This window comes from Otolemur garnettii, unplaced genomic scaffold (genome assembly GCF_000181295.1).
Source record: "Otolemur garnettii isolate 467f Iridium unplaced genomic scaffold, OtoGar3 scaffold00092, whole genome shotgun sequence".
NCBI lineage: Eukaryota > Metazoa > Chordata > Mammalia > Primates > Galagidae > Otolemur > Otolemur garnettii.
The window spans coordinates 6,929,842-6,952,539 of record NW_003852487.1 but is presented as its reverse complement, the minus strand read 5'-3'; the positions used below and the strand labels follow the sequence as shown (position 1 = coordinate 6,952,539).

The 22,698-nt window shown below is 49.2% G+C and overlaps 1 protein-coding gene across 1 annotated transcript in view; it reads left to right on the top strand.

Annotated features, from left to right (window-relative positions):
* The window catches only part of CACNA1C (calcium voltage-gated channel subunit alpha1 C), a 559,438-nt gene that overhangs the window by 399,288 nt on the left and 137,452 nt on the right, over positions 1 to 22,698 (top strand). The window contains exons 9-10 of the mRNA XM_023516536.1: positions 13,745 to 13,835; positions 20,877 to 20,903. Coding sequence (XP_023372304.1) covers positions 13,745 to 13,835; positions 20,877 to 20,903 — 118 coding nt within the window. The remainder of the gene's footprint in view (positions 1 to 13,744; positions 13,836 to 20,876; positions 20,904 to 22,698) is intronic.

The following is a 22,698-nucleotide window of genomic DNA, read 5'->3' as shown; positions in this document are numbered from 1 at the left end:
CACTGTATTGTTGAATATCATGAACAGCAGCTACCATTTATTAAGTGCTTCCTAGTACTCTTGTGATCGTTTTCTTGATTATTATCTTTGATCCTCACTTCAAGATTGATGGTATTTCCGTTTTTAGATGAAAACGGTGAAGTTCAGATCACTTGCCCCAGCCACATAGCTAAGAGGAGGCTTACCCAGACCACAGGCACACCCGATCTGGCTCCCTTTTTCTTTCTCTTTTGTCAGGGGGGTGGGAACGCGACAGCCCCTTCCTGGTGGTAGGAAGAAGAAATGGAATGAAAAGAAAGGGAGGAAAGGGAAAGGGAGTTGGGAGACCCAGAGACTACTATCTGGGAACTAGTCCCAGCTCTACTACTAATGAGCCCCATGACCACGGATAACCTGCCCCTCTCTGGGCGTTAATTTCCTGAGGTGGAAAAGTAATACCAAAATAAGCTGTAATTTTCTGTGAATCTCTGAGCATATTCCAAACCCCATGAAGCTGAGGCAGGAGAGGATGCCCCATGTTCTAGCAGCCCTGCCCCTCTCTTGGCTAAACTGAAGGTGCCACAAAAAAGGAAGTGTCTGCTACTTAAGAACTTGTGGCAGCCTCCCTCCAGCACCCTCAGAGGCTGACCTCTTTCTGCAGGGCCCATTCTCTCCGGCCACTGCAGAGCCACTGTCCTGGTAGCATCTGTCTTTGCCATGAAGGCATTATGCAGTAGAATCTCAGTTCTGGAAGGCATCTTAAGGCTCTCTTTTTCCCCACATCCCATCTATCCATGAGCCCCTCCACCCAACCTCTTCTCCAGTGCAGAGTCTCACCATCTCGCTTCTTGAACACTCTGTAGTTGGAACTGTTTCATTTTTGTGCAACTGCAGAAAGAGTTGCTGGAAGAGTCTTCCTTCTATTGAGCTGACACCTGGGGTCAGAAGTAGAAACACGCTGGTCTGAGGTGCCGTGGGCCCAGCAGCGTCCTTCTGATGGTGCCATGAATTATCCTGGCATGGTTAGTAACACAGTCTTTTCTCTTCCCGTCCACCATGGCCCAGGCTCTGCTTCAAAGCCAGAACCTTCCTTCCTGTCCTTTCCTTCCTTCTTGTTCTATGGGCTGCCCAGCCCACAGCATGCACTCTCACAGGATCTAAGACTGGGAAGGAGAGGTCACCGCGAGGTGGCTGTGCACCCCGGGCACTGTGGCCTAGGGGACCCCCCAGGGCAGGTGTCTGGGTACCGGCATCATTAGCATTCCCACTTCTCTCAGTGCCTCCAGGCCTTTTGTTTGTTGAAGACAGTGGTCCCTGTTCTCTGGGTTTCAAAATCATTTCTGTCTTTTAAAGAAAGAACAGTCAGCCTCTCCAGTAAGCCCAGTTCTCCTGAGGAATTCAGAAAGAGTTCCAAGACAGGCCCGAGAGGGAGGAGGGCCAAAGAGTGAGCCTCACCTTTAGGTCAGATTGACCGGAAGGATGAGGAGGGAGAAGCAGTTCAGTGGAAGAGGGGAAGTGACACCATCCAGTGTGAAAACCCATCCGTTCTCCTTGCCCATTTAGGTTCTCCTCCTCTGTGCCTGGTGCTTACAGTGGCCCCAACTGCATGTCGCCCCAGCCCACAATAGCAGAGAGGGAGAAAGGAGCTTGAGGATGGGTGGTGGGCAGCACAGTCCCAGCCGCAGCTCAGCTCAAAGAGTGAGTGAAGTAGCACCCACCTGGCCGGCCCAGAGGGCTCACTCACGCCCCTTCTATGAGGGCAAAGCTGAATTCGAGGTACTGTGCTCTAGTGCCAGCTGATCTGTGCAGGGAGGTCACCAGCTACGCCATGCCCCACTGGAGCACTCACTGTGGGGCTTCCCCAGGACGGCAACCTGGAGCCACAGGGTGGTGCTCTCAGAAAGCTTCCATGGAGAGGAAGAGGGTGGGAGAGCTACCAAGTGGGACTGGGCAGCCTCCTCATCCTTGGCCCACAGGCACACTTGCAAGGGGCAGCAGCAGAGGACAGAGGAGATGTAGACCGTGTCCATCTCCACTCACAGTCATCCACAGCCTCTGTTTCCTGCTGTGGCTACAGACCCGTCTCCACTTGTCTCCTTAGGCTGCCATGGGCATTAAATGAGCTGATGTCATGCCAGGGCTAACAAGCAGGAAAAGAACTATGTGTATGTCAGAGCGCCAAGCTCCATGGCACAAATAGTAAATATCTTGGGGAAAAAGAAAATTCTCTGCCGCTGCATTGTCAAGAAGGCCACAGGGCGTGGAGAGGAGGTTCTGAGGGGGAGCTGCAGGGTGGAGGCCCAGGCCCTGGAGCACAATCTCTGGCAAGTGCCCTGTGTACGTGGCCTGATCTGACAGTAGCAAGTGGGGTGGGCCAGGTACGATGCTGGGCAGAAGAGGAAGTGAAGGGGACAGGTGAGTGGAATTGGGATTGTGCTAATGACATGGCTGAGGAAGACTCCTCTGGCTGACCGAAGGGTAGAGTGTGGCCCTCAAGCATTCCTCTGTGCCCAGAGTCCCCTCACCTATAGCTAGCAACTTGGTGCTTCACCCAGGCAGAGCACTTCTTTCTGTAAAGCTCAATTTATTTTTTCTAAGGCAAAAGAAAGCGTTGGGATCTCCTCTCACTCCCAGCCCCCAGCACGTGCTTATCCAGGCTTTGCCCGAAAACCTCCAACAGTGAGCATCCCTTCCTCTCTCAGGGCAGCTGGGCTGTCCTGGATGGACTTCTTCCATGAGGACTGCGTCTTCGCCTCCACACAGTCCTTCCCCTTCTTCCACACAGGGCAGGACTACTCTGGGCAGGCGTACCTTCCTCACATATGGTACCGACCTTATCTAAGTTAAACCTTCCCAGTTTCATCAGCTGTTCTTGTTCTCCCTGACCCAGAACTCTATCATTGCCCCCTCTTAAATGTCCTGAGTGCTGAACCCCTGCCCTGAGGACCTGGCTGGTACAAAGGAGGGGGAGCCCTGCCTTCCTGGCTCCCTGCCCCTGCAGAGGGCCTAAGATATGCATGAAGCAGCCCTGCTGGGGGGCCTCCCAGAGAGGATGTGGGCAACTGAAGTGGTCAGACAGATCGAGGACTCCATGCACGCCGGGATGAGAAAGGGGGAAGCACGGACTGCAAGCACCCAGCAGGCAGAGATGGGAGATTAATTACAGTGAAGGACACACTGCAGACAGGGGCGTGAGATTCTGACAGCTGCACATAAACTCATTCAAGAAATTATGGAGCAAAAAAAAAAAAAAAGAAAGAAAGAAAGAAAAGAAATTATGGAGCAGAAGAGGCCCCCTGGGGTGGGGGCTAAAATGACTTACTGCACATAAATGCCATTAATGGTGGCGACCTGGAGATTTAAGGCAGCAATTTACTCACGTGCTGCAAGGGGGACAAGCCTAAGACCCTTCTGAAAAAGTACTGTTCCCTGCTCAAGATTGCTCCCCTCTGGGGGTACCCGCCAACCTCCAAGTAGCGCTGGGCCCTGTGAGCCTCCTTGCAGGAAATCTGACCCAGGTCAGAATCATCTTGAACAGCAGAAAGCAAGGAAAGGGAAGATAGGGCCCAAGAGAACAGAGAAAATAAGAGTGAGCTCTCTACAGCTGCTGTGAACCACAAAGAACAGGGTGCAAAGTTCAAAACTCACTCACAGCGGAACTCTGGGATTCCAGACAAGCTGTGATGCCTGTCAGTCCAGGGGTGGGCTGTCAGCCTCTCTGTGATGTGAGACCCTGGCAAGTGAGAAAGGGAGGGAGGCAGCCCTGGGTGGTGAAGTTGGGAACTCCACCACCACCTGGCTGTGTGACCCTGGGCAAGTCACTCATCCTCTCTGGACTCAACATTCTTACCTATGAAAAGAAGGGCAGGATTCCAACTCATGCCCCGCACCCCCCCCCCCAGCTCCTAATCATGCTGCTTTGCTGACAGGGAAGCCCTGGGGCAGGACTACAGAGTAAGTGGCTTCTTCCCTGGGCCTCCACCTGCACCCTCTGCCCTCCACGCCCCAGTTTTGTTAGTGATGCTAACAAAACACCAGGACTCTCCCATGCTGGCTCTCTCAGGAAAGGGCTTTAGGAATTTATCCACGATGCCCAGTGGCTGAGGGGATAGACTTAGTGTCAGATCTACCTGGGTTCAAAGCCTAGACCTAATTAGCTGCTTTGAATTGTGACTTAATTCTCTGAGCCTCAGTTTCCTCATCTACAAAATGGAGGCATCTAATACCTCCTTCATAAGGTTAAATCAGTTATGTAAAGTGCTCAAAAGAGTAGCTGGTATGTAACAAGTCATGAAAAAAACTGAACAATTATTAGCAATAGTAAGATAGAGAAGACTGATAGTGCCATCATGCACTCTGAGGGGACAAGGCCTTAAAAGGAAGGAATGGCCAGTAGACATCACTGGGCCAGGTTGGAAAGGGGTTGGGATGTAAATTACTCTCTGTCGCTTTCATATTGTACCACATCTACATATTAGATATCTACATAGTAGATATTGTCACCATCTACTGCTAAGCCTGGCCTCAGGAACTAGAATAATGCCCTCTCTTCAACCTAAAAATAATGTTATGCCTAAAAGAATTGTGTTTCCAAAGAAGTCCTATACAAGAAGGCCACCCTACCCTATGTCTGGAAGACCCCTGTCTCACCCCTAACAGCTGCAGGTGAGCTCTCTTTTCCCTTTGGGGTATATCACCCTTCTGTGTGATCAGAGATTCTGTTTCCCCCGTGGTCCCCAGGAGTCTGAGAATGTTCCTTGCTGCTCTGTTATCCTTGACAAAGTTGGGGTGGGGTGGAAAGACAGAGAGAGGTGTGTGTGCCAAAACTCAGAAGTTTAGTGTGGCTCAGCCTCCCTCCCCGCTGCCTCTCCGCCCCACCACCTTCCCTGACCCCACAGTGATAATCGAGGTGGCCTGACTCCATGGTGCCAGCCACAGCAGTGGAAAGAAATTTTCTGCTTGGGAGCACTGAATGTTTATGGCCTGCTGAGATCGCAACGACCCTGGTTTTCTTCTTTGGATTATGGCCACAGATCAAGGGCAGGCATTTATGCCTCCTCCCAGTTTATAGCAGTAATAATAATTGTTATGATGGCACATCGTGCTTATATTGTGCCTTTTTAATAAGGCCACGTTGTTTAGCTTCTTAATATTTAATCCTATTTTATATTTACTTTCTCATGGCTTAAAATCATCCAGGTTTTAATTGCTTATATGGAAGAAGCCAAGCTGGGACAGGGCAGGCAGGGAGTTGCTGAGAAGGTTCTGGAAAAAGTTCTAGAAGCTCCTTGCTCTGTGACCTCTCCACCTAGGCAGGCCATGGCCTGGGAACCATTTTGCTTTTTCCCTGCTCCTTCTCTCATACCATCTCTTTTCTCTCTTTCCTCTTCATCACCCCTGCACATGAGAGTTGAAGATAACGAGACCAGCCTTAAAATGGGACTGGCAAAGCTTCAGAGCTATGTAGTGGCAGGGCCAAGGCAAGGCCTGTCTTTGGTATTTCCTAGACATCAAGCTGAACAAAGACATAGGAAGAGCTCTGCCCGTGCATTTGAGACTATGTGTGGCCACGTGCTTCATCTATCACTCTGCAGAAAAGTAGTGGGGAAGGAATTTCCAAGTTATTTTTTCTGCAAGAGGAAATTAAACCAGATAGGATATACTACAAGTTTCCTGGGGCAGCAAGCACAGCCAGAATGTTGAGCTCTGTTCTGCCATGGACTGCAGCAGCCCTGTTGTGATACCCTATGTCAGTGTCACCCGTTCTTATCAAGTAACTCAGTTTGCAAACATGTACCTGAGCAAAGTTATTCCAGAGGTTGCCTGATGTGTCTGACAAAGCCCTGGATTCAAGAACGGCCATTCTCCACCCTTGGCTGGTTCTCCCCTTAAACATCTAACTTCAACCTCTTGGAAATCCCCCTTCCCCTTTTCCATCCATGGGGATAATAATACCTACTTTGCCTGTACATAGGGGTATGGCAGTCAGGATCCTCACAGATAATGGAGAGTACCCTTAAACTGGGTGACTTAAAGAGAAATGTTTAATACAGATGCAGGTGGCAGCATCGGGAACTGTTACCAGCAAGGCCTACAGGGACAAAGTGAGAGAGAAGCGACCAGAGTCAGAGAGGAGGGTGGCCATGTGGAGAAGATCAGGGGGCCAGACCTGTGGTTTTGGCACAAGATGCAGCCTGTCCCCACCAGTGTCAGTGGGAGGCAGGGGAGTGAACGCCTCACTCTCCCCTGGCCTGCCCAAGGGCATCCCGCTGGTGCCACCCATTGGCCAGTCCCAGCAGGGAGCCCCGGCACAGGAGAGCTCAGGGACCCAGCTCACAAAGCAGAGGAAGGAGAGGGGCGTGGAGGACAAACTCTCAGATGTCCAGTGCATAGGAGTCCCCTAAAAACCCCAGGAAGATGCGCAGTGTTGTTATGACAGTTCCATATCAGATACCACTTGCACCTGAAAAGGAGTCCAGAGAATCCCAAGGTATAGTCTCTGGCCTTTAGAAAATTAGAGTTTTAGTCAGGGTGGTAAATCAAACTCTTGGGAAATGATAGCAATCTGAAAGAAAAACATGAAAATTAGTTGGTATTTTAGCAACTATTTATAACACTATTTTATAAAGTTTTTTTTGACAAGTATTATTTCACTTAATCCTTACCATAAGCTCTTGAAATAAATAGCATCATTGTCTCCATTTTATGGATGGAAACCTGGGATTTGAGAGGTAAAAGAACTTATGCAGCCTCACACAGCTGGGAGAGGATAGAACTGAAACTTGAATCCAGGTTTTTGTTTAAAATTCCACAGACTCCAGTGTCCTAAGAGCTCAGAAGAGGGGACTTTGGGGCACTGACTGTCCTGGAGGCCTCTACAGACTAGAACTGGGCCCTAGGAAAAGATAGAATTTTAATACGTCAGAGGTTAGCAAACCTTTTCTATAAAAGGCCAAGGAGTATTTCAGGCTCTGCGGGCCGCAGCTCTTCCACTCTGCTGCAGCGGTGCTAAGGCAGCCAGAGGCCAGAGGGACGCCAACAGCAGGAAGACTGTGTTTACACAGGCAGGTGGCAGGCTGGTATGGTTTGCTGACCCCCAGAGTACATGAGGGAATGGACAGGCACTCCAGGGAGAAGACAGAATGTAGACATCCTGCATAGAGAAGCCCAGAAGTTGTAAAGAAGGTGGCATGTTCCAGGGACAATGAGCAGGGCACTCTGATGTGGTTGGAGAGTTTCTATAAGAGTAACAGAAAATGCAAGGGAAGAGATGGGGTAGGGGTGGGGGGGCTGTTAGTCAGCTGGGACTGCTGAGCAGACCGCTAAGCAAGCAAAGTGCCACAGGCTGGGGGACTGGAATAGGAAGCAGACTTCTCCCAGCTCTGGAGGCTGGAAGTCTGAGATCAAGGTGTTAGCCAGCTCCAGCTTGGTTCCTCCAGGCCATGGGGGAGCGGCAGCCCCAGGCCTCCTCTCTGGCTCATAGACAGTCCTGTCTCTGTGTCTTCACATGTCTTCCCTCTGTGCTTGTCAGCGACTGAGTTCCTTCTTCTAAGGATACCTTCATGGTGGATCACAGTACACCCTCCCCCTCCCCCCCACCTCATTTTAATCACTTCTTTAAAGCCCCTATCTCCAAATATGGACATACTCTGAAATATAGGGGGTTAGGACTTCAACATATGAATTTCCAGGGGTGGCATAATTCAACCCATAAGAGACAGGGTGGGGCCAAATTACAGGCAGTTTTGGATCCCAAGTGAGAGCCAGCAAGCTAGGAAATCAGGAATCCTTTGGCTTATTAGTTATAACTCAGATTAATACTTTGGGAAAAATACTAGTTTTACCATTCATATGCAGAAAATAATGATAAAAATGGGCCTCTGTCCAAGGACATGGCAATGTAAACTCCTTAGTTGCACCCAGGAGTATGTGGAAGCCTGGGCTGGCTGGCCCAGGACTCAGTCCATTGGCTGCATGTGACACTACGCCACACCGGAGAAGTCTGGGAGGATGAACAGTGCTGTCAGATTCTTCATCTGTCAACACCTGCAGGCAGCACCCTGGATGTCTGAGCTTGATGCATCAACCCTCTTCCCCCGGAGGCGGGGTGGGGTGGGGGGAAGTGAGGGATTGACAATAGCTGATGAGGACTTTGACCTTGGAGGATGGGCTACCGGCTAAGTTTCCGAATAAAAATTGGCCATTTCTCTTACTAAATCTCACAAGAAGCCAGCCATCTCTGCTGGCAGTCATGTCAGGATGTCATGAAGCCCATCCCTGGGACAAAGTCAGAGCTGCACTGAGTGACCAAAGGTTTCCAAAATAGTCAGATGTTTTTCATCTCTCCCCACATTTATTCCTCGTTCTCTCAAATGGTCTTTGCTCTGATGCCACTCCATCATGAGGCGCAAAAAGGTCCAGGACAGGGTGCCTCAGGAGCAGGGCCAGATATTTTATATGTTCCTGGTTCTCCGTGCATCTCCTCCCAGCCTTGGGTGGGGGAAGAAAGGGAGACGGGGAAGAGCGTAAAGGAGGGAATTCCTTAGAAGACTTTGCTATCTCCCTTGTGGATTTATTGCTAAGTAACCTCAGTGGCTTTTTTCTTTTTTTATCAAAACTTGAACTTCCTCTAACTCTTAAATCTTTGCCAAGAACCCTTCTGGAGTCATTTTTTATTTATGTGAATGGTGTTGCCCATCTTTGTATACATATCATGTTGGCTACATGAGATCAAATTTCTTTTTAAGGAAACCATGAATGTTAACACACTGGAACAGCCTAGAGCAGGTTCACCACTTGGAGATTTGTTTTAGGAGTATAAGGACCTGTCAAGAGACAGTGGTTAGTTTTATAGAGTGTCCACTTCCTCTGGGGAAGGTGAGGCTTGTGCTGTGCGCCTGTTCTTCCTCTGCTGACCACAGCTGCAGAAGGCCTAGCCAGCTCATCTGTACAGCCACACTCTCAAACCACCACCTGGTGTTTAATGGAGGATTCCCAAATTTCAGTGAATAAACCCTCTGAGTGTTTGCAAACCCAAACTTACCAGACTTAATGACAGCTCAGGTCAAGTGCTCCCCACCCCAGCATGATTTGTGTAATTTCCAGTTTTAGGAGATTTTCTCAGGGAGAAAGTGACTTATTATAATCTCCCCATTATCCACACAACTGTTCTCCATGCAGATCAAGGGAGACTTGGTTGCTGGGCAACAATAGCTGTGCACCTCTCTTGAGACTTAGAAGTAGTCCTACTAAGCACCACTCAAGCAAGAGTGGCCAGCAAGAATAGGTCAGAGGGTTAATTCAAGGATGTAATCAGTCGTCGGAAAAATGGAGTCTGTACAAATCATTGGAGCCTTGATGATGTTACTGAAAATGTAGTGATATTATCAATCACTTGCAATAGCAGCATTCATTACATTTTTGAAGAACTCTTTACTGTCCTTTAGAATCTTCTCAGCAGAAGCCAAGGGACAGAATAGCCCAGAGGTCCACATTGGTCCACAGTACCTGGTAATAGTAAAGTTTGAAAGTCAGAAAACACGCTCCCTCTCCAGCTTTCTTCCTCAGCATTCTTGTTTCAGAATTTGTTCAGTAAAGCACATTGTGTCTTACCAAGTGTGTGTTATCAAGACATTGTCTGCAGATGAGCAGACAATCAACCTCCACTCCTAGGGCTACCTCTAGAGAAAAGGTGTCCTTGGCCATCTCGGTTCTTTGTCATCTTTTTGTCTTAGTTACTGACTGGCTCACCATTTGAGTGGGCAAGGAAGGGGACAGGCTTTCCATCACATCCACAAAAAAAACATCCAGCAATTAATGGTTCTAAACTTTCAACAATTTAGATGTTCATTTTCCTAGAAGTTTCCCTCAAAGAATCAGCTATTATACCACACTGTCTAATCTCTTAATAATAGGAACACAAATGCTATTTTATCTGTTTTAATCCCTCAGTGCTTATGGAATAAACCAGGGGCGTCCAATCTGCAGCCTGAGGGGCTACATGCTGATTTCATGATGACTTTTTGCTTATCTATATTGTCAAATATCACAAAGAGTATGCACAGGCATTTTTATTTGATTTGATTTGATTTTGCTAATCGGATGTCATTAGTGTTTATGTATTTAATGTGTACAACTCCTATTCTTCCAATGTGTGCCAGAGAAAAACAAAGATTGGACACCCCTGGAATAAACTATCACAAATTAATAGGCACTAATATGTTAAACTATTGCTCCTTCCAAGTGAGATATTTTCATTTCAGCAAGGAACACATAGGTATATGACTTGACCCTCAAAAGCAAATCTAACAGAGGCCACTGTAAGCCATCAAGGGAGATTAATTAGATGATCCTCAGATCACTTACTGTTAGAGTGGCACAGAGATTCAAGATAGTCACTGAAATAATTGAAAAGAGCAAGTAAAGTTTTAACAAGAAAAATTTTGTTACCTTGCACAGCAAGCCAGGCCCCATCCTAGTGACTGAAGGCCCCATGGAAAGTGCAGTTTGTGTTTTATACACAACTTTGAGGAGCAACTCTAGCTGCTTACTAGAGTTTCTCAGGGTCTAATCATCTCTGTTCTCAAAACGACCCACCTGCAAGGTTGTGAAAACCACCCACCTACAAGATCTTAATCAGCCTCATTCCTATAATAGCCTAGGTCAACCTGACCCGTACCAATCCAAACTAGCCTAACCATATCCATCATCCATCCTGCTCATATCTAGTTAACAGCCTAACGTTTCCACATGGGTGGCTGCCACCCTGCCCCCCATGAAAGACTAGCCCTGGTCAAATTCAGTTATACTTAAATGGCTATGTATTTAAAACTCTTCCTATTGCTTTTAAAGTTGTGGTGCGGTTACTTCTGAAAATGAACAAAGGATGCCAAAGCCACAGGCTGGATGATGCTTGAAGAGCTTCATGTTCAGGGCCCCCTTTCACTGACGAGGGCTCTTGTCCCCTCCACCAAACATGTGAATAAACGGAAGCTTAGTGACTGGCAGCCTATGTTTATCCCTTCACACTTCCAAATAAAAAATCACTATGGGATTGTCACATTCATGGCTGTTATCATTCTAAAGGAAGACATACCTTTCTCTAGAACCTGAACCAAGTCATTCATTTCCACTCCTCTCAGTGCTTTTTATCATATAGAGTTTTTTGTAAGTTGTAACATTTATGTGTATTCCATATTCATCATTTAAAGATGAGTGTGTTTGAGGCATGACCCTTTACATAGGTTAAAAGTCAATCTGGCCCTTTTCTATCATGAACTAGTCTCCAAAACTCTCACCAGCAAGCAATATTTAAGGAAGTTCATTGAACCTAATGTGAGTTCTGGGAGAAGAGGATGAAATAAAGAAACTTCTAGAACCCGGGTTGCCCTCCCCTCAAACTCTATTCCTGCACCATGTGCCCCTGGGAGGGGCGGCCAATTTCCCACTTCCACCCACAGCTGCTCCTTGTAGAAGAGTTGAGATTGTGCCTTGCTGGCCTTTCATTTCCAGAAACCTCAGTGGTGGCCTCAAAGACACGCTGTCCATGCCATCTTTATCACATGATGGCGGGTAACTCTCTGTGAGCAATCAGCTAAAGCATTTGGCATCCAGAACTCAAAATCCATTGCAGAATTCAGATCCCTACTCTTCCCTATGCAGTAATTGCGGTGTTCACACGCTGCCAGGGCACCCTCCTTGTTAGTGGCAGCACAGACCCTGCAAGGGCTCACAGAATTCTTCTCCCTTATTTACAAACCTCCTCAAAAGGCCATCCATTGATGGCAGTTTAACTCTTCCCATTTAAACTAATTAAAGGCAGACACATCTATACTTTGGATATAGTCAGGCCTGCGGTGGTCATTGGGTCTTTACTGAATGGAATTGAATGACAGAACTAGATGAAAGGGAGAGGAGGTTAATAGGTTGTTTTTCCATCTGCAAGTGACACCATCCATCTGTCAGTGGTGAGGGAGCCCTTGACTCTGTGGCAGGTGGAACTTTGCGGTACGTAGTATAGTCCCATGTAGGGCACCAGACGAGTCACCTGGCCATGGTGGAGGGCTGAAGGGGACATCAATGCTTGATTTTAGCAGTCACCCTCCTTGAGCCTGTAGAAGGGGGTCCTCCCTAAGGAGGCAGCAGGCACAAGTGGCAGCTCCCTTCAGGAAGCCCTCTCCTGTTGATGATTAGATACACTACTACAGACCAGAGCTTGTCCCCCCAGGGTCCATCATTTGTTCTGTGTTAATTCATGTCATTTGGAGGGTTAGTTATATTTTGTTATATTTTCTTATGTGTTTTTGTTTATTGATTTTTAATTTTGTTTATTTTTGGAAACAAAATGGCTGTTCTATGTGAAAGCTGAGTTCCTTGTTTCTTTCTTTTACCGTGGCTGACTGCATGTTCTCTGTTGATGTCTTGTTCCTGGTTCTTGACACTGATCATCTTGTCTGTGAAAGGAAGCACTCCGGCGGGCTTGCTTGATCAGAAGAAAGGGAAGTTTGCTTGGTTTAGTCACTCCACAGAAACCCATGGTAATGTTCCCCTGTGCTCTGTGTGTATTGGTACCTACCAGACTAGACGGGAGGGTGTTTCTCTTGCTTGTGATGCAGTAGGTGTGTGTGCACATGCGTGTGTGTGTGCATGTGTGCATACATGTGTATTTTGTGTCTGCTGAGGGCTAGTGACTTTCTCACCGGATAAGGAATTCTGTTCTGGTAGGAGAGCTAAACCAGGATGGAAGATGTAATGACCACTCTAAAGAACAAGGGTTGAAGAAAAATAAAAAATAAAGAACAGGCATTGGCAAAACTTGTGTCTACATATATTCAGAGGGGGTAGGAGATAAAGAAGAATTCTTTGAGTCAAACTTTTATTTAGAAGAAAAAAAAGTAATAAAAAGTAATGGCTTCTTCTAAGCCACAAATCTGGGTTCTAAGCTAGGAAAGTCCCGCTGTTCTGGAAATCCCACCCATGCTGTCTTGGGAAGAGGCTGGGTGTTGACTGGACAAGGCACTAGTGGAATCAGATCGCTCATAGCCTAGATCAGCCTGTTGAGATGGGAGCCTCAGGGTGGCTGGAAGGAGAGAGAGTGTCCCTGTAGGCTGTCTTCAGGCCACATTTAAAGTTAATTTTGTTTATTCCACAATTAATGCTGCTTCACTCCTAATTCAAGTCTTAGTATGTGGTTCCTGCTATGGCCACTCGCTCTGAGCTCTCTGTCTCAGGCCAGATCCTAGATGTACTTGACTCAGGACCCAGTGTCTGTAGGAAATGGGGAACCCTCCACATCTGCGTGGTCATCCATGTAGGCAACAACATGCTGGGCCCTAGTCTCAGGATTGGAAAGAAGAAAAGGAAATACCATAGTTCCATGAAAGCTCCTCTTTCAATGATGAGTAGCAGAAGCAGATGGGAATGCTTCCCTGGCTTTTCTGAAACCATAGAGTGGAAGGTGGAGAAAAGAGTCAGTGGTCGGTGTCTTACCACTAACTAAAATACCCTGATCACTAGATGTCCTTCCATGTTCTCACTAGTTACAGTGTCCTTGGCAGCAAAACCTGCCCAGACAAGCACCAGGCATGTCAGTCCAGATATCCTGGAGCCTGGCTGGGCCAGTGCAGGGCCTCGACCCTGCCGGTCAGCTGGCGACCCTCTCAGGCTCTTCTCTTGCTCCATCTCAGCATTGGGTGTGTTGCAAACTAATGCTCCTCTCTTCCCCTGTGCCCCCCTTACCCGCTCTGCATCCCTTTGACTCTTGCAGTGAGCATGCCCACCAGTGAGACCGAGTCCGTCAACACCGAAAATGTGGCTGGAGGTGACATCGAGGGCGAAAACTGCGGGGCCAGGCTGGCGTGAGTAGGCACCAGAGCCCAGGGGCTGGAGCTTTCTCTGGGGCATGGGCAGGGAGTCTGTGCCTGGCAATCAGAAAGGGTGGCCTCTCACCAAGAGGGACAGAAATTAGAGCTGCAGCAAGAAACAGCAGCATGAAACAGCAGCATCAGGTGGGAACTTACGGGGAGCAGAGGGCCCTGGGGGTGGGTCTTACAAATTTAGGTTCATCTTCAACTCTTCTGTGAGGGACTGACGCTTGGATCTTGAGCCCTTTTCATCACATCAGAGAAATACAGAGTATGTGGGAGGAAGGTGGCCCCAAAATCTATCCTTCCCAGCTCATTCACCCCTTCTCATAAGAGGTGGCAGGTGAGGGCCCCTGGGTCCTGCTCCCCACCCTTCCATTCTGAATAGAGTGACCCAGAAGAAAAACAGATGGTAAGAAAATTCACTGGGAGATAATAGCACGTGAGTCCTCACCTGCAGCAGAAGAGAAGTAGAGGCACCCAAATGCCACCTGAGTCACCTGTGCTTAGAGCCTAAACTGCTTCTTTTCCAGTGGCTCAGGAAGCAGAGTCTGGGGGTTAAACTCTGTACTGTCAGGTGGTCTCACTGACCTGAGCCTGAGGCCTCCCAGAACATTCAGGGTCCCCTTTGAGGAATGAAAACTGAGTTTTCCATTGCCTGGGGATATACACTCAGCGCAGTCACTGAACAGAACTGCAGAGGCTCTGATCAGAACCAGTCTAAATCGCTCCATCCAAGGAGCAGCGTCTCAGTCCCCTCCTCCTCTGTGAAATGACTCAGTAGACTGGGCAGGCTCCAGCCCTTACACAAAAGTGAGCTGTAGGTGAGTCTGTGGCCAGTGCTGGTCTTGAGAAGGGCATCAAGCCAGCATTGGGGATGGGAAAACGAGACTGAGAACAGCCGGGCTCTTGCAGCCTGTTTCCAGGGTGCTGGGGGCTTCAGTATCACTCACTCTGACAGCGGCACCAGGGAGTCTGCACTGCAGATTTCTCAGCCTTGTCGGGAAGCAATTATTGTCAAAATGTTGTTAAAATACGATGCTAATTACATTTTACAGCAGCAGCCCAAACCTTTTCCCTCTTCTTTTGGAATCACACGAAACAAGCACTCGAGTTGCTGAAAGTTGGCCCCAGATAGCAACCCTGGGGCAAAGCATATAGGGAGCCTTCAAAATCCATAAGTTCTAGGCCCTTCTGTTGCCTTGGCTCCAGGAGGAGAGCTGGAGAGAAGATCAAAGACCCTGCGACCCTGGCTTTTGGGCATGGCCCAAGTTGTAGACCAAGAGGGACTGGGGAGCTGGCACCAGGAAGCCACTTGAGACTGCTTTTCAGGAGAGCATGAGGAGGCTCTGTTGGAAAGAGAACATCATCGTCCCCCACGGAGGGAAGCTGGCAGTCTCTAGCCTGTCTGTCATTTCCTCAGAGGATGCTCTCCACAGCTTTGCTAGCTCTGTAGGAACGGCCCCCTTGTCTCCAGGCGTATCCATATTTACACATGTACTTTGTGCATGTGAAATGCCCAGTGACAGTGCCAAGATTATAATATGCACTTCATGAATCATGGTCTTTCCCTCATCTCCCCAATTCCCACCCCACCTCAGACAACCTGGGGCTACGACTCTGCTGACGTTCCTTGTGGGAGAAGCAGCCTAAGGACCGAGCCTGGTGCAGTGAGACTAGCACTTCAAAGCTAAGGGCTTAAAGTCTTATGGGATAAGATGGGGCCAAGATGGAGATTGCTGTGTAGTGAGAAAACCTGGATGAAAGTGGTTCCTGCAGGGGCAGGGCAGAGAGAAAAGAACTGCTATGTGTTATTTTGTTGGGGCAGGTGTGCAGGGAGGTGATGAAGAGGATGGAGCCAACCATAGTTTGAAAGGACAAAAGGATATTGAGGCAGAAGTAAAATCTGAATCAGGGGCCCTGGAGGGATCTGCAGGTGTCACGGATGCAGCAGGATGTGGAACGCATGGCTCCAATCTGGCCGGGGGTAGAGACACACATGCGAGGTTATCAGGGTAAAAATCATGAATGAGGTGACAGGACAAGGCTTGTTCACGGAGGAACAGAAGGCAAAAGGCCGAGGGCTGAACCTGACCCACAGGAGCATAAGAGGAAGCAAACAAAACAGAGAAAGGTGTGTTAGGAGAACAGCAGTGCTGGCCAGGAGGCCCCAGGGGGAGGAATTTCAGGACAGAGTTGTTAATCTGGACACGCGCTCAACAGTATGGCCAGCTGGGTGCTAGCTGATGGCAACACACAGCAGGAGAGCAAACAGACCACCGAGTTGGAGCTCACAATCTCAGATGGGAGAGACACTAAACAGAGAGGGGACTGTGAACTGGGGTGAGGGTGGGTAAATGCAACATCAGGTTAATAGCAGAAGGACCTGATTTAGACTGACAGGTTAGGAAAGACTTCTTTGAAGAGTTGAATGGAAGGCTGAACACAAGTTGTCAAGGTGAAGAATAAGGAAGAATGTTCTCATCAGGGATACCAGCATGTTTCCAGACCCTGGACATAGCCAGAGCAGGGGTGAGCTTGGGAAGTAAGGCCGTGGAGGGAAGGCTGAGAAAGAAGGCACCCTGGGCCCAGGAAGGTGACAGTTGCCACAGCAAGCCTCAGAGCAAAGGAGAAGCCAGTGATGAGCCGGAGAGGACATGAGGGCTAGTGGGGAGAAGTGGCTTCAGAGGAGGGGAACACTGCCTGACATCAGTGACAGTTCGAGACACTGACCTTACACAGGAAGAAGGGCTTCCTCTGACTCTGGGACTAAAAGAGACCTGGCATCAGAGTCCTGGAGTCTAGTCCCCACCAGCCTCCAGCTAGCCTGTGACCTCTGCTTTGAGTCTCAGCCCCTTCCTCTGGGAAACAGAGGGCTAGGACTGACCGTGGGCTTCCAGGTGCTCTCAGCAAAGGCCGCCTGCAAGGGCTGCCACAGAAGGGACTTTGTCCATCCCTTTGACACACTGAGCTCCCACCTTGTGAAGAGAGGTCTATGAACCACAGGCCCAGATGGCATCCCAGGGCTCCTTCCAGCTCCCAGAGCTTGTTAAAGATCCAGAAAGAACACAGAGTCAGAAAAGGCTCCGATGAGGAGCCAGGGACAGAAGTTATGCAAGGGGAACTCGGAAATGCTAAGTGTTAGGTGACATGGGAACTTAAAAGACAGTACCGAAGGTCTAGACTAGGGCATTACCGAGAGGTCCCTGAAAGCAGCACTGAAGCTGAGTGGGGACTAGTGTCACGCACGTAGAGTCCACCTAGCCCAACAGCTCCACGGAGTGGAGTGAACCAGGTGGGGTTTAGCCACGCAGGCCCAGGAAAAGGCCCAGTGGTATAGAGTCACCATGGTATGAGGGCAACACTGATGTGACAGTGGGGCCACACTGAGTACTAGCCATCAGGCCTGGTATTAAAAGGTGTGAGTGATAGGGGGGACCCAGTGGGGACAAAGATTGGGTTCCATGAAAGAGAGGGAGGGACGATAGAAAGGGAGGCTCTGGACAGACATGGGGAGCAACCAGGCTCAGCCCCCAGGAGTTGAAGCAACTCTGTGCCATGACAAGGTCCAGGGGAGACCTCCAGAGTCGCAGCTGTGGTGGTGCGAAAGTTGCGGGGTTAGGGATGCTGAGTCAGATGTGTTGTCAGCGTGATAATGACTGCAGTGCCATCTGACTTATGTTAAAGGACAATTCAGGGAAATACTCTTTTACACAGCAGGTAGTAAACATATGGTGCTCATTGCTTTAAGAAGGGGGAGAGGCTGAAAATACAAATAGCTCCCGAGAAGTTCAAGTATTTGTCAAATAATGACAAATGCAAGTTGAGCAACCAACCAAAAAGAAAAGAAGAATTTTGGGTTTGGACCATCCTGGGTTCCCTGAATGTTCGTCTTGGAGACCCAGACAGAGAAAGTGTCCTGGGTGGCATGGACTTCGGCCCACCTCAGTGGAGTGGTTCTGATGGCCTCATGTGTCAGTGACTTTCTTTCTTTCCCTGCTTCCTCTTCAACAATTCACCTCACTAGAATAACAACGATGCAGAAAGCCAAGACGTCTTCTGAGCGTCTTACCTACCCTGCAAGGCTTAGAGACACGAGAGGGCTCTCCTGTTCACAGGACTTTTTGGAGTCTGAGGAGATTTTAACAATCATGATTCCAGGGCACCAGCACTGGCTAGCTCACGTCCTCATGTGATGGGAGCAGTTCTTCCAGCACGTAGCCCCTCTGTTCTCATGGGTCCTACAGTAATTCTCACCTGTGCAAAGGGAGGAAGAAGAATCAAAGTGCTCAGACTTCACAAAAGGTTCTAAACTCAGCTCTCCCTGGGCCTAGAGTTTTCTTTAATCTCCAGAGAAATGCTGCTTGAACAATACCCTGCCTTTTTTTTTGTTTCTGAGACAGTGTGTCACCCCGTGTGGAGTGCTGTGGCATCACAGCTCAGAGCAACCTCTAACTCTTGGCCTCAAGCAATTCTCTTGCCTCAGCCTCCCAAGTAGCTGGGACTACAGGCACCCGCACAATGCCTGGCTATTTTTTGGTTGCATTTGCCATTGTTGTTTAGCTGGCCCAGGCCAAGTTCGAACCCTCCAGCCTCGGTGCATGTGGCCAGCACCGTAAGCACCGTGCTACAGGCGCCGAGCCACCCTCCCCTTCTTAAGTCAACGTTTTTAAGTAACATAACACTTAGTGATTCTGCTGATTACTTGTTAGATGTGCCAGTCTTAAAAAGGGATGAATGGGCTCTGTGCCTGTAGCTCAACCGGCTAAGGCGCCAGCCACATATACCAAAGCTGGCGGGTTCAAATCCAGCCCAGGCCTGCCAAACAACAATGACAACTACAACCAAAAACTAGCCAGGCACTTGGCAGGTGTCTATAGTCCCAGCTACTTGGAAGGCTGAGGCAAGAGAATCACTTAAGCCCAGGAGTTTGAGGTTGCTGTGAGCTGTGATGTCAGCTTGAGGCTCTGTCTCAAAAAAAAAAAAAAAAAAGGATGAATGCTTCGGACCTTGTGAACTTTAAAATTATGCTCAAAATCCCCTGAGAACAGCAACAACAACAAAAAACTAGTTTTCAAATGTGATGTCCAAACTTATATATCAGGACTTGTGCCCAAGTGGACGAGAAAGTTCTGCTCCAGTCCCTGCTCAGAGCATGCCAGGCTGCTCTGGCAGGACCCAAAGTCTATGGCCCTACCTGAACTAGGACCTCATTTCAGATAGTCTCCCTGGCCCCAATCCTGCCCCGTGGCCGCAGCCCTGGGAGTCATTCCCTGGGAGAGGTGTGCACTCACACTCAGTCTGTCCTTATGGGAGCTTTACTTAGGACCCCTGCAGACCCGGAGTGGGAGAGGGCCGCAGGGTGAGGGCCAGTGGTCTGCATCACTGGCCCCTCAGACAGGACTTCCACCCCAGTCAAGACCACTGAGGCACTTCTGGAAGAAGGTCTGGGTCAGGAGACAAGACTGGAGGTCAGGGTCACCCATGTGGGTTTTGCTTGCCAACAAGGAGAGGGACCTGCCTGACTACAGGCCTGGGAAAGGGAGCACCCGGACTCCCCATCGCCCCATTAGCAGCTGGAAGACATTTGTTTCCCCCATTAAACTGTGGCTCTAAATAACAGCGCTGCCCTTAGCTCCTGGTCCCCGCCCACACACGTTTTTAGCGTGTGATTAAGCCCTCAGCCTGCATAGGCAGCCTTTGGGGGTGGGAAGAGGTTATTAGCTAACGGTTCCGAGCAGTAAAGACACTTGGCTCTGATTCTCAGTGCCCCAGAGATATAATTATCTCATGCACGATGGCTTTGCCACCTGTCACATCTTCTGGTTTAATTTTTTTTTAATAAAAAATAATGAGAGGGGTTGATGTTTTCTTGCCTCTGCGACACAGCTCGCTTTGTGCCGGGCTGGGATAGCACAGGCTTGCGCAGTCACCTCCCAGACTCCCCTCTCCCGCTTTCTCCTGCTCCTCATCTCTGCTGCTGTCTCCTTCCCTGTCTTCATCGCTGACTTGAATTCTGTCTTTCTGCTGTCCATCTAAGTATTGTCACCCACTGCACTCTCCAGGGCTCATGCCCTTCTCTTAGCCCGGAGCTGAGCTGACATGTGCCTTCCGGTCTTTTGCCTCCCTGCTTATACTCACTCTCCCTCTTGCTCACATCACTCTCTTCCACGCTTCCCTTTCACACAGTCTCTCTCTCTCTTGCCCTATGCTCCCAGCCTCCCTTGGACTCCTTCCTAATGAGCTAGGTAGTCCCAGAACCTCCCTGGAGGTCCTGCCTTTCACTGGAACTTCCTGTCCCCATATAATGAACCTTCCAGGCACCCACCCTCACACCTGTCCTGTGCCTCTGCCCAGATGTCCCCCAGGTCTCCAGGGCTGCACATGGGTTTGTTTCTCCTTGGGAACTATGGCCAATTCTTTAGGCCCAGTGTGTAGCTCCTGGGCCACCCAGAGAGGCCACTCCATTTCCAGCTGGCTAATTTTGCCTGTTTTGCTTCATAACCCAACCTTGGCCAGGCTCCTGGCAGACAGCTGTGAGGTCTATTCCCAAGTGCTCCTGCCTGTCTGCTGGTGGGACCCTCCTGCCTTCAGCAGCGGCCTCCCCAACCCCCACAGTGGCTTCTCTCAATCTGTCCCTCTTCCTAACCTGGCTTCACAGGACTTGTGGCCCTCTCCAGTGAGGACTGTCTATACTAAAAGATGCTAGATGTGGGGTGGCATCTGTGGCTCAAAGGAGTAGGGTGCCGGCCCCATATGCTGGAGGTGGCGGGTTCAAACCCAGCCCCAGCCAAAACAAAAACAAAAACAATAGATGTTAGATGTGTACATGTCAGCTGGGCCGGACCTGTCTCCACAGCCAAACACACAAGAAGTTCTTTCCCTCCCAAGTTGTTCTAATCCTCACCATGCACCCTCCAGGGCCCATATAGGGTTACCTGGGGAGCACCAGTTACCTCTGGGGGCGTTAACAGCTTTCACTGTGGATGAACATGTGTGTGTTCCCTTTGGTAATACTTCCTTTTTCTCTTTCAGCCACCGGATCTCCAAATCAAAGTTCAGGTGAGTGAGGTCCATATTGCTGTCCTTTTCTTCTGTCCTCACCTCCCTTTTTGGGTGGCCCAAGGTAATATGTACCAGCTGGAGTAGGTTGTTGTTCTAAGGGAGTAACTGCTTGCTTTCTGGATAGTGATCAAGAAGTTTTTAAATCAGAGTAGGAAATAATTAGGGGTAAATAGTCGTTGAATTTTCTTGGAGTTTCAGTCTTTGTGGCAGCACCGTCCCAAGGAGATTGTCAGACCAAATGTGACTATCTGACATACTTCAAGATATGAACTTGGAGGATGACAGAGAACACATAGGATTATGACACCTGTCTGTGTCACTGTTCTGTGACAACATCAGAACCTTCTGAAGAACCCATGGTCTTCAGTCCCCATATGCCCCCCAGCCTTACCTCCTGCCCTCCCCTGCAAATACCCTTTGTTCCCCTACACGGCACCTCATGGTAGTTACCTGAATGTTCCCTGTCCTCAGAAACGTTGAGGCCTTTGCAGGGAGCCTTTCCTCCACCTAAATTGCATATGCCCCTGTCTTCATTTGGAAAACCCAGATGTTTATTAAGAATCTCAAATGTTACTTCATCTGTGACACCTTCTGCAGACACCCAGGGAATTTTCTCACCTCGCCCATCACCAGGGTGCTCTGCTGATACCTCCGTCACAGCACTGATAAGAGTTACATTACATCCCAATTAGCTGCACCCAGGCCTTTTCCTGGGCTCTGTCTGCAGGCCTTAGAGGTACTTGCAGTCTTGTTCAGTGTCTGTCCAGGTGGGCTGTCCGTGCATGTGTATTGCAGGGAAGAGTGGATGGATACTAGACGGGGAATGTGAATTCACTCCCACAAATCTTGCCCCTGCCGAACAATATTGGTCAATCTGATCATGATTCCCTGGCCTCATCTACTCTGTTGCAGGAGCATAAATAACACTACATTTTAGTCCTGCTGGGTAAACGTTGCCCGGTGCTGTATTTTAAACATCCTTTAAGGTAGTGGGGAGATTCCCAGTGTTCCTTCCCAGCTGCCCTCTAGGAAGGATCTGGATGCAGAGGGGCAAGGGACTTCAGGATCTCAGGAAAGAGGGATTGATGAGGACTGGTTCTGGAACCTGTGTGAGTCCTCTGGACCCTTGCCTCCCTCTGTTCATGGGGTGTCTGCAGGACCATCTTATTGGGGTATCCACCACTAGAATCCCTGCCCCCCATTTGCCTCTGCCCTTGAAATCTCCACCTCTGTTCTCTGACTTCCATGCTCTGTTGGCCCCCTACTCTAAGGGCCTCCATACCTCATTTGAATGCAGGGACAGTGCCAGGTCCCTCACTCCTCTGAACAAGCCAGGGGAGCCAGGGGTACTATGACAGACTAATCTACATACCTGTACCACCCACACACACACACAGCAGCACGGATGGAGTTTGGCTGGGGGTTGATATCCTCCCAGGGCCCTGGGAGGCTCCACCACTGGCACCAGTGTCTGGGGCACCCCCATGTCTGTCAGAGTGTTTCTAACGCAGTCCCCTCCAGCCTCCTGAGGCTTGGTGCCAAGGTCTAGGAATTAAATGAGGACCCTGGGGTCTGACTCCATGCTCCACTTCTCTCTCCTGTTTCCTCTGGGACTGGGAAATGCAGGCTTTTGTCCTTTTCCTCTTCATCTCAAACGAAGACCTCCGTTATATAAACATCTGGGGTCAGCCCCACTGGCCTTAGGTCTTACTACATAGAACTAAAAATATAAGAAACCCTCTCTCTCAGTAATAATCACATCTTATTGCTTTATCTTCAGCATCAGGAGAAA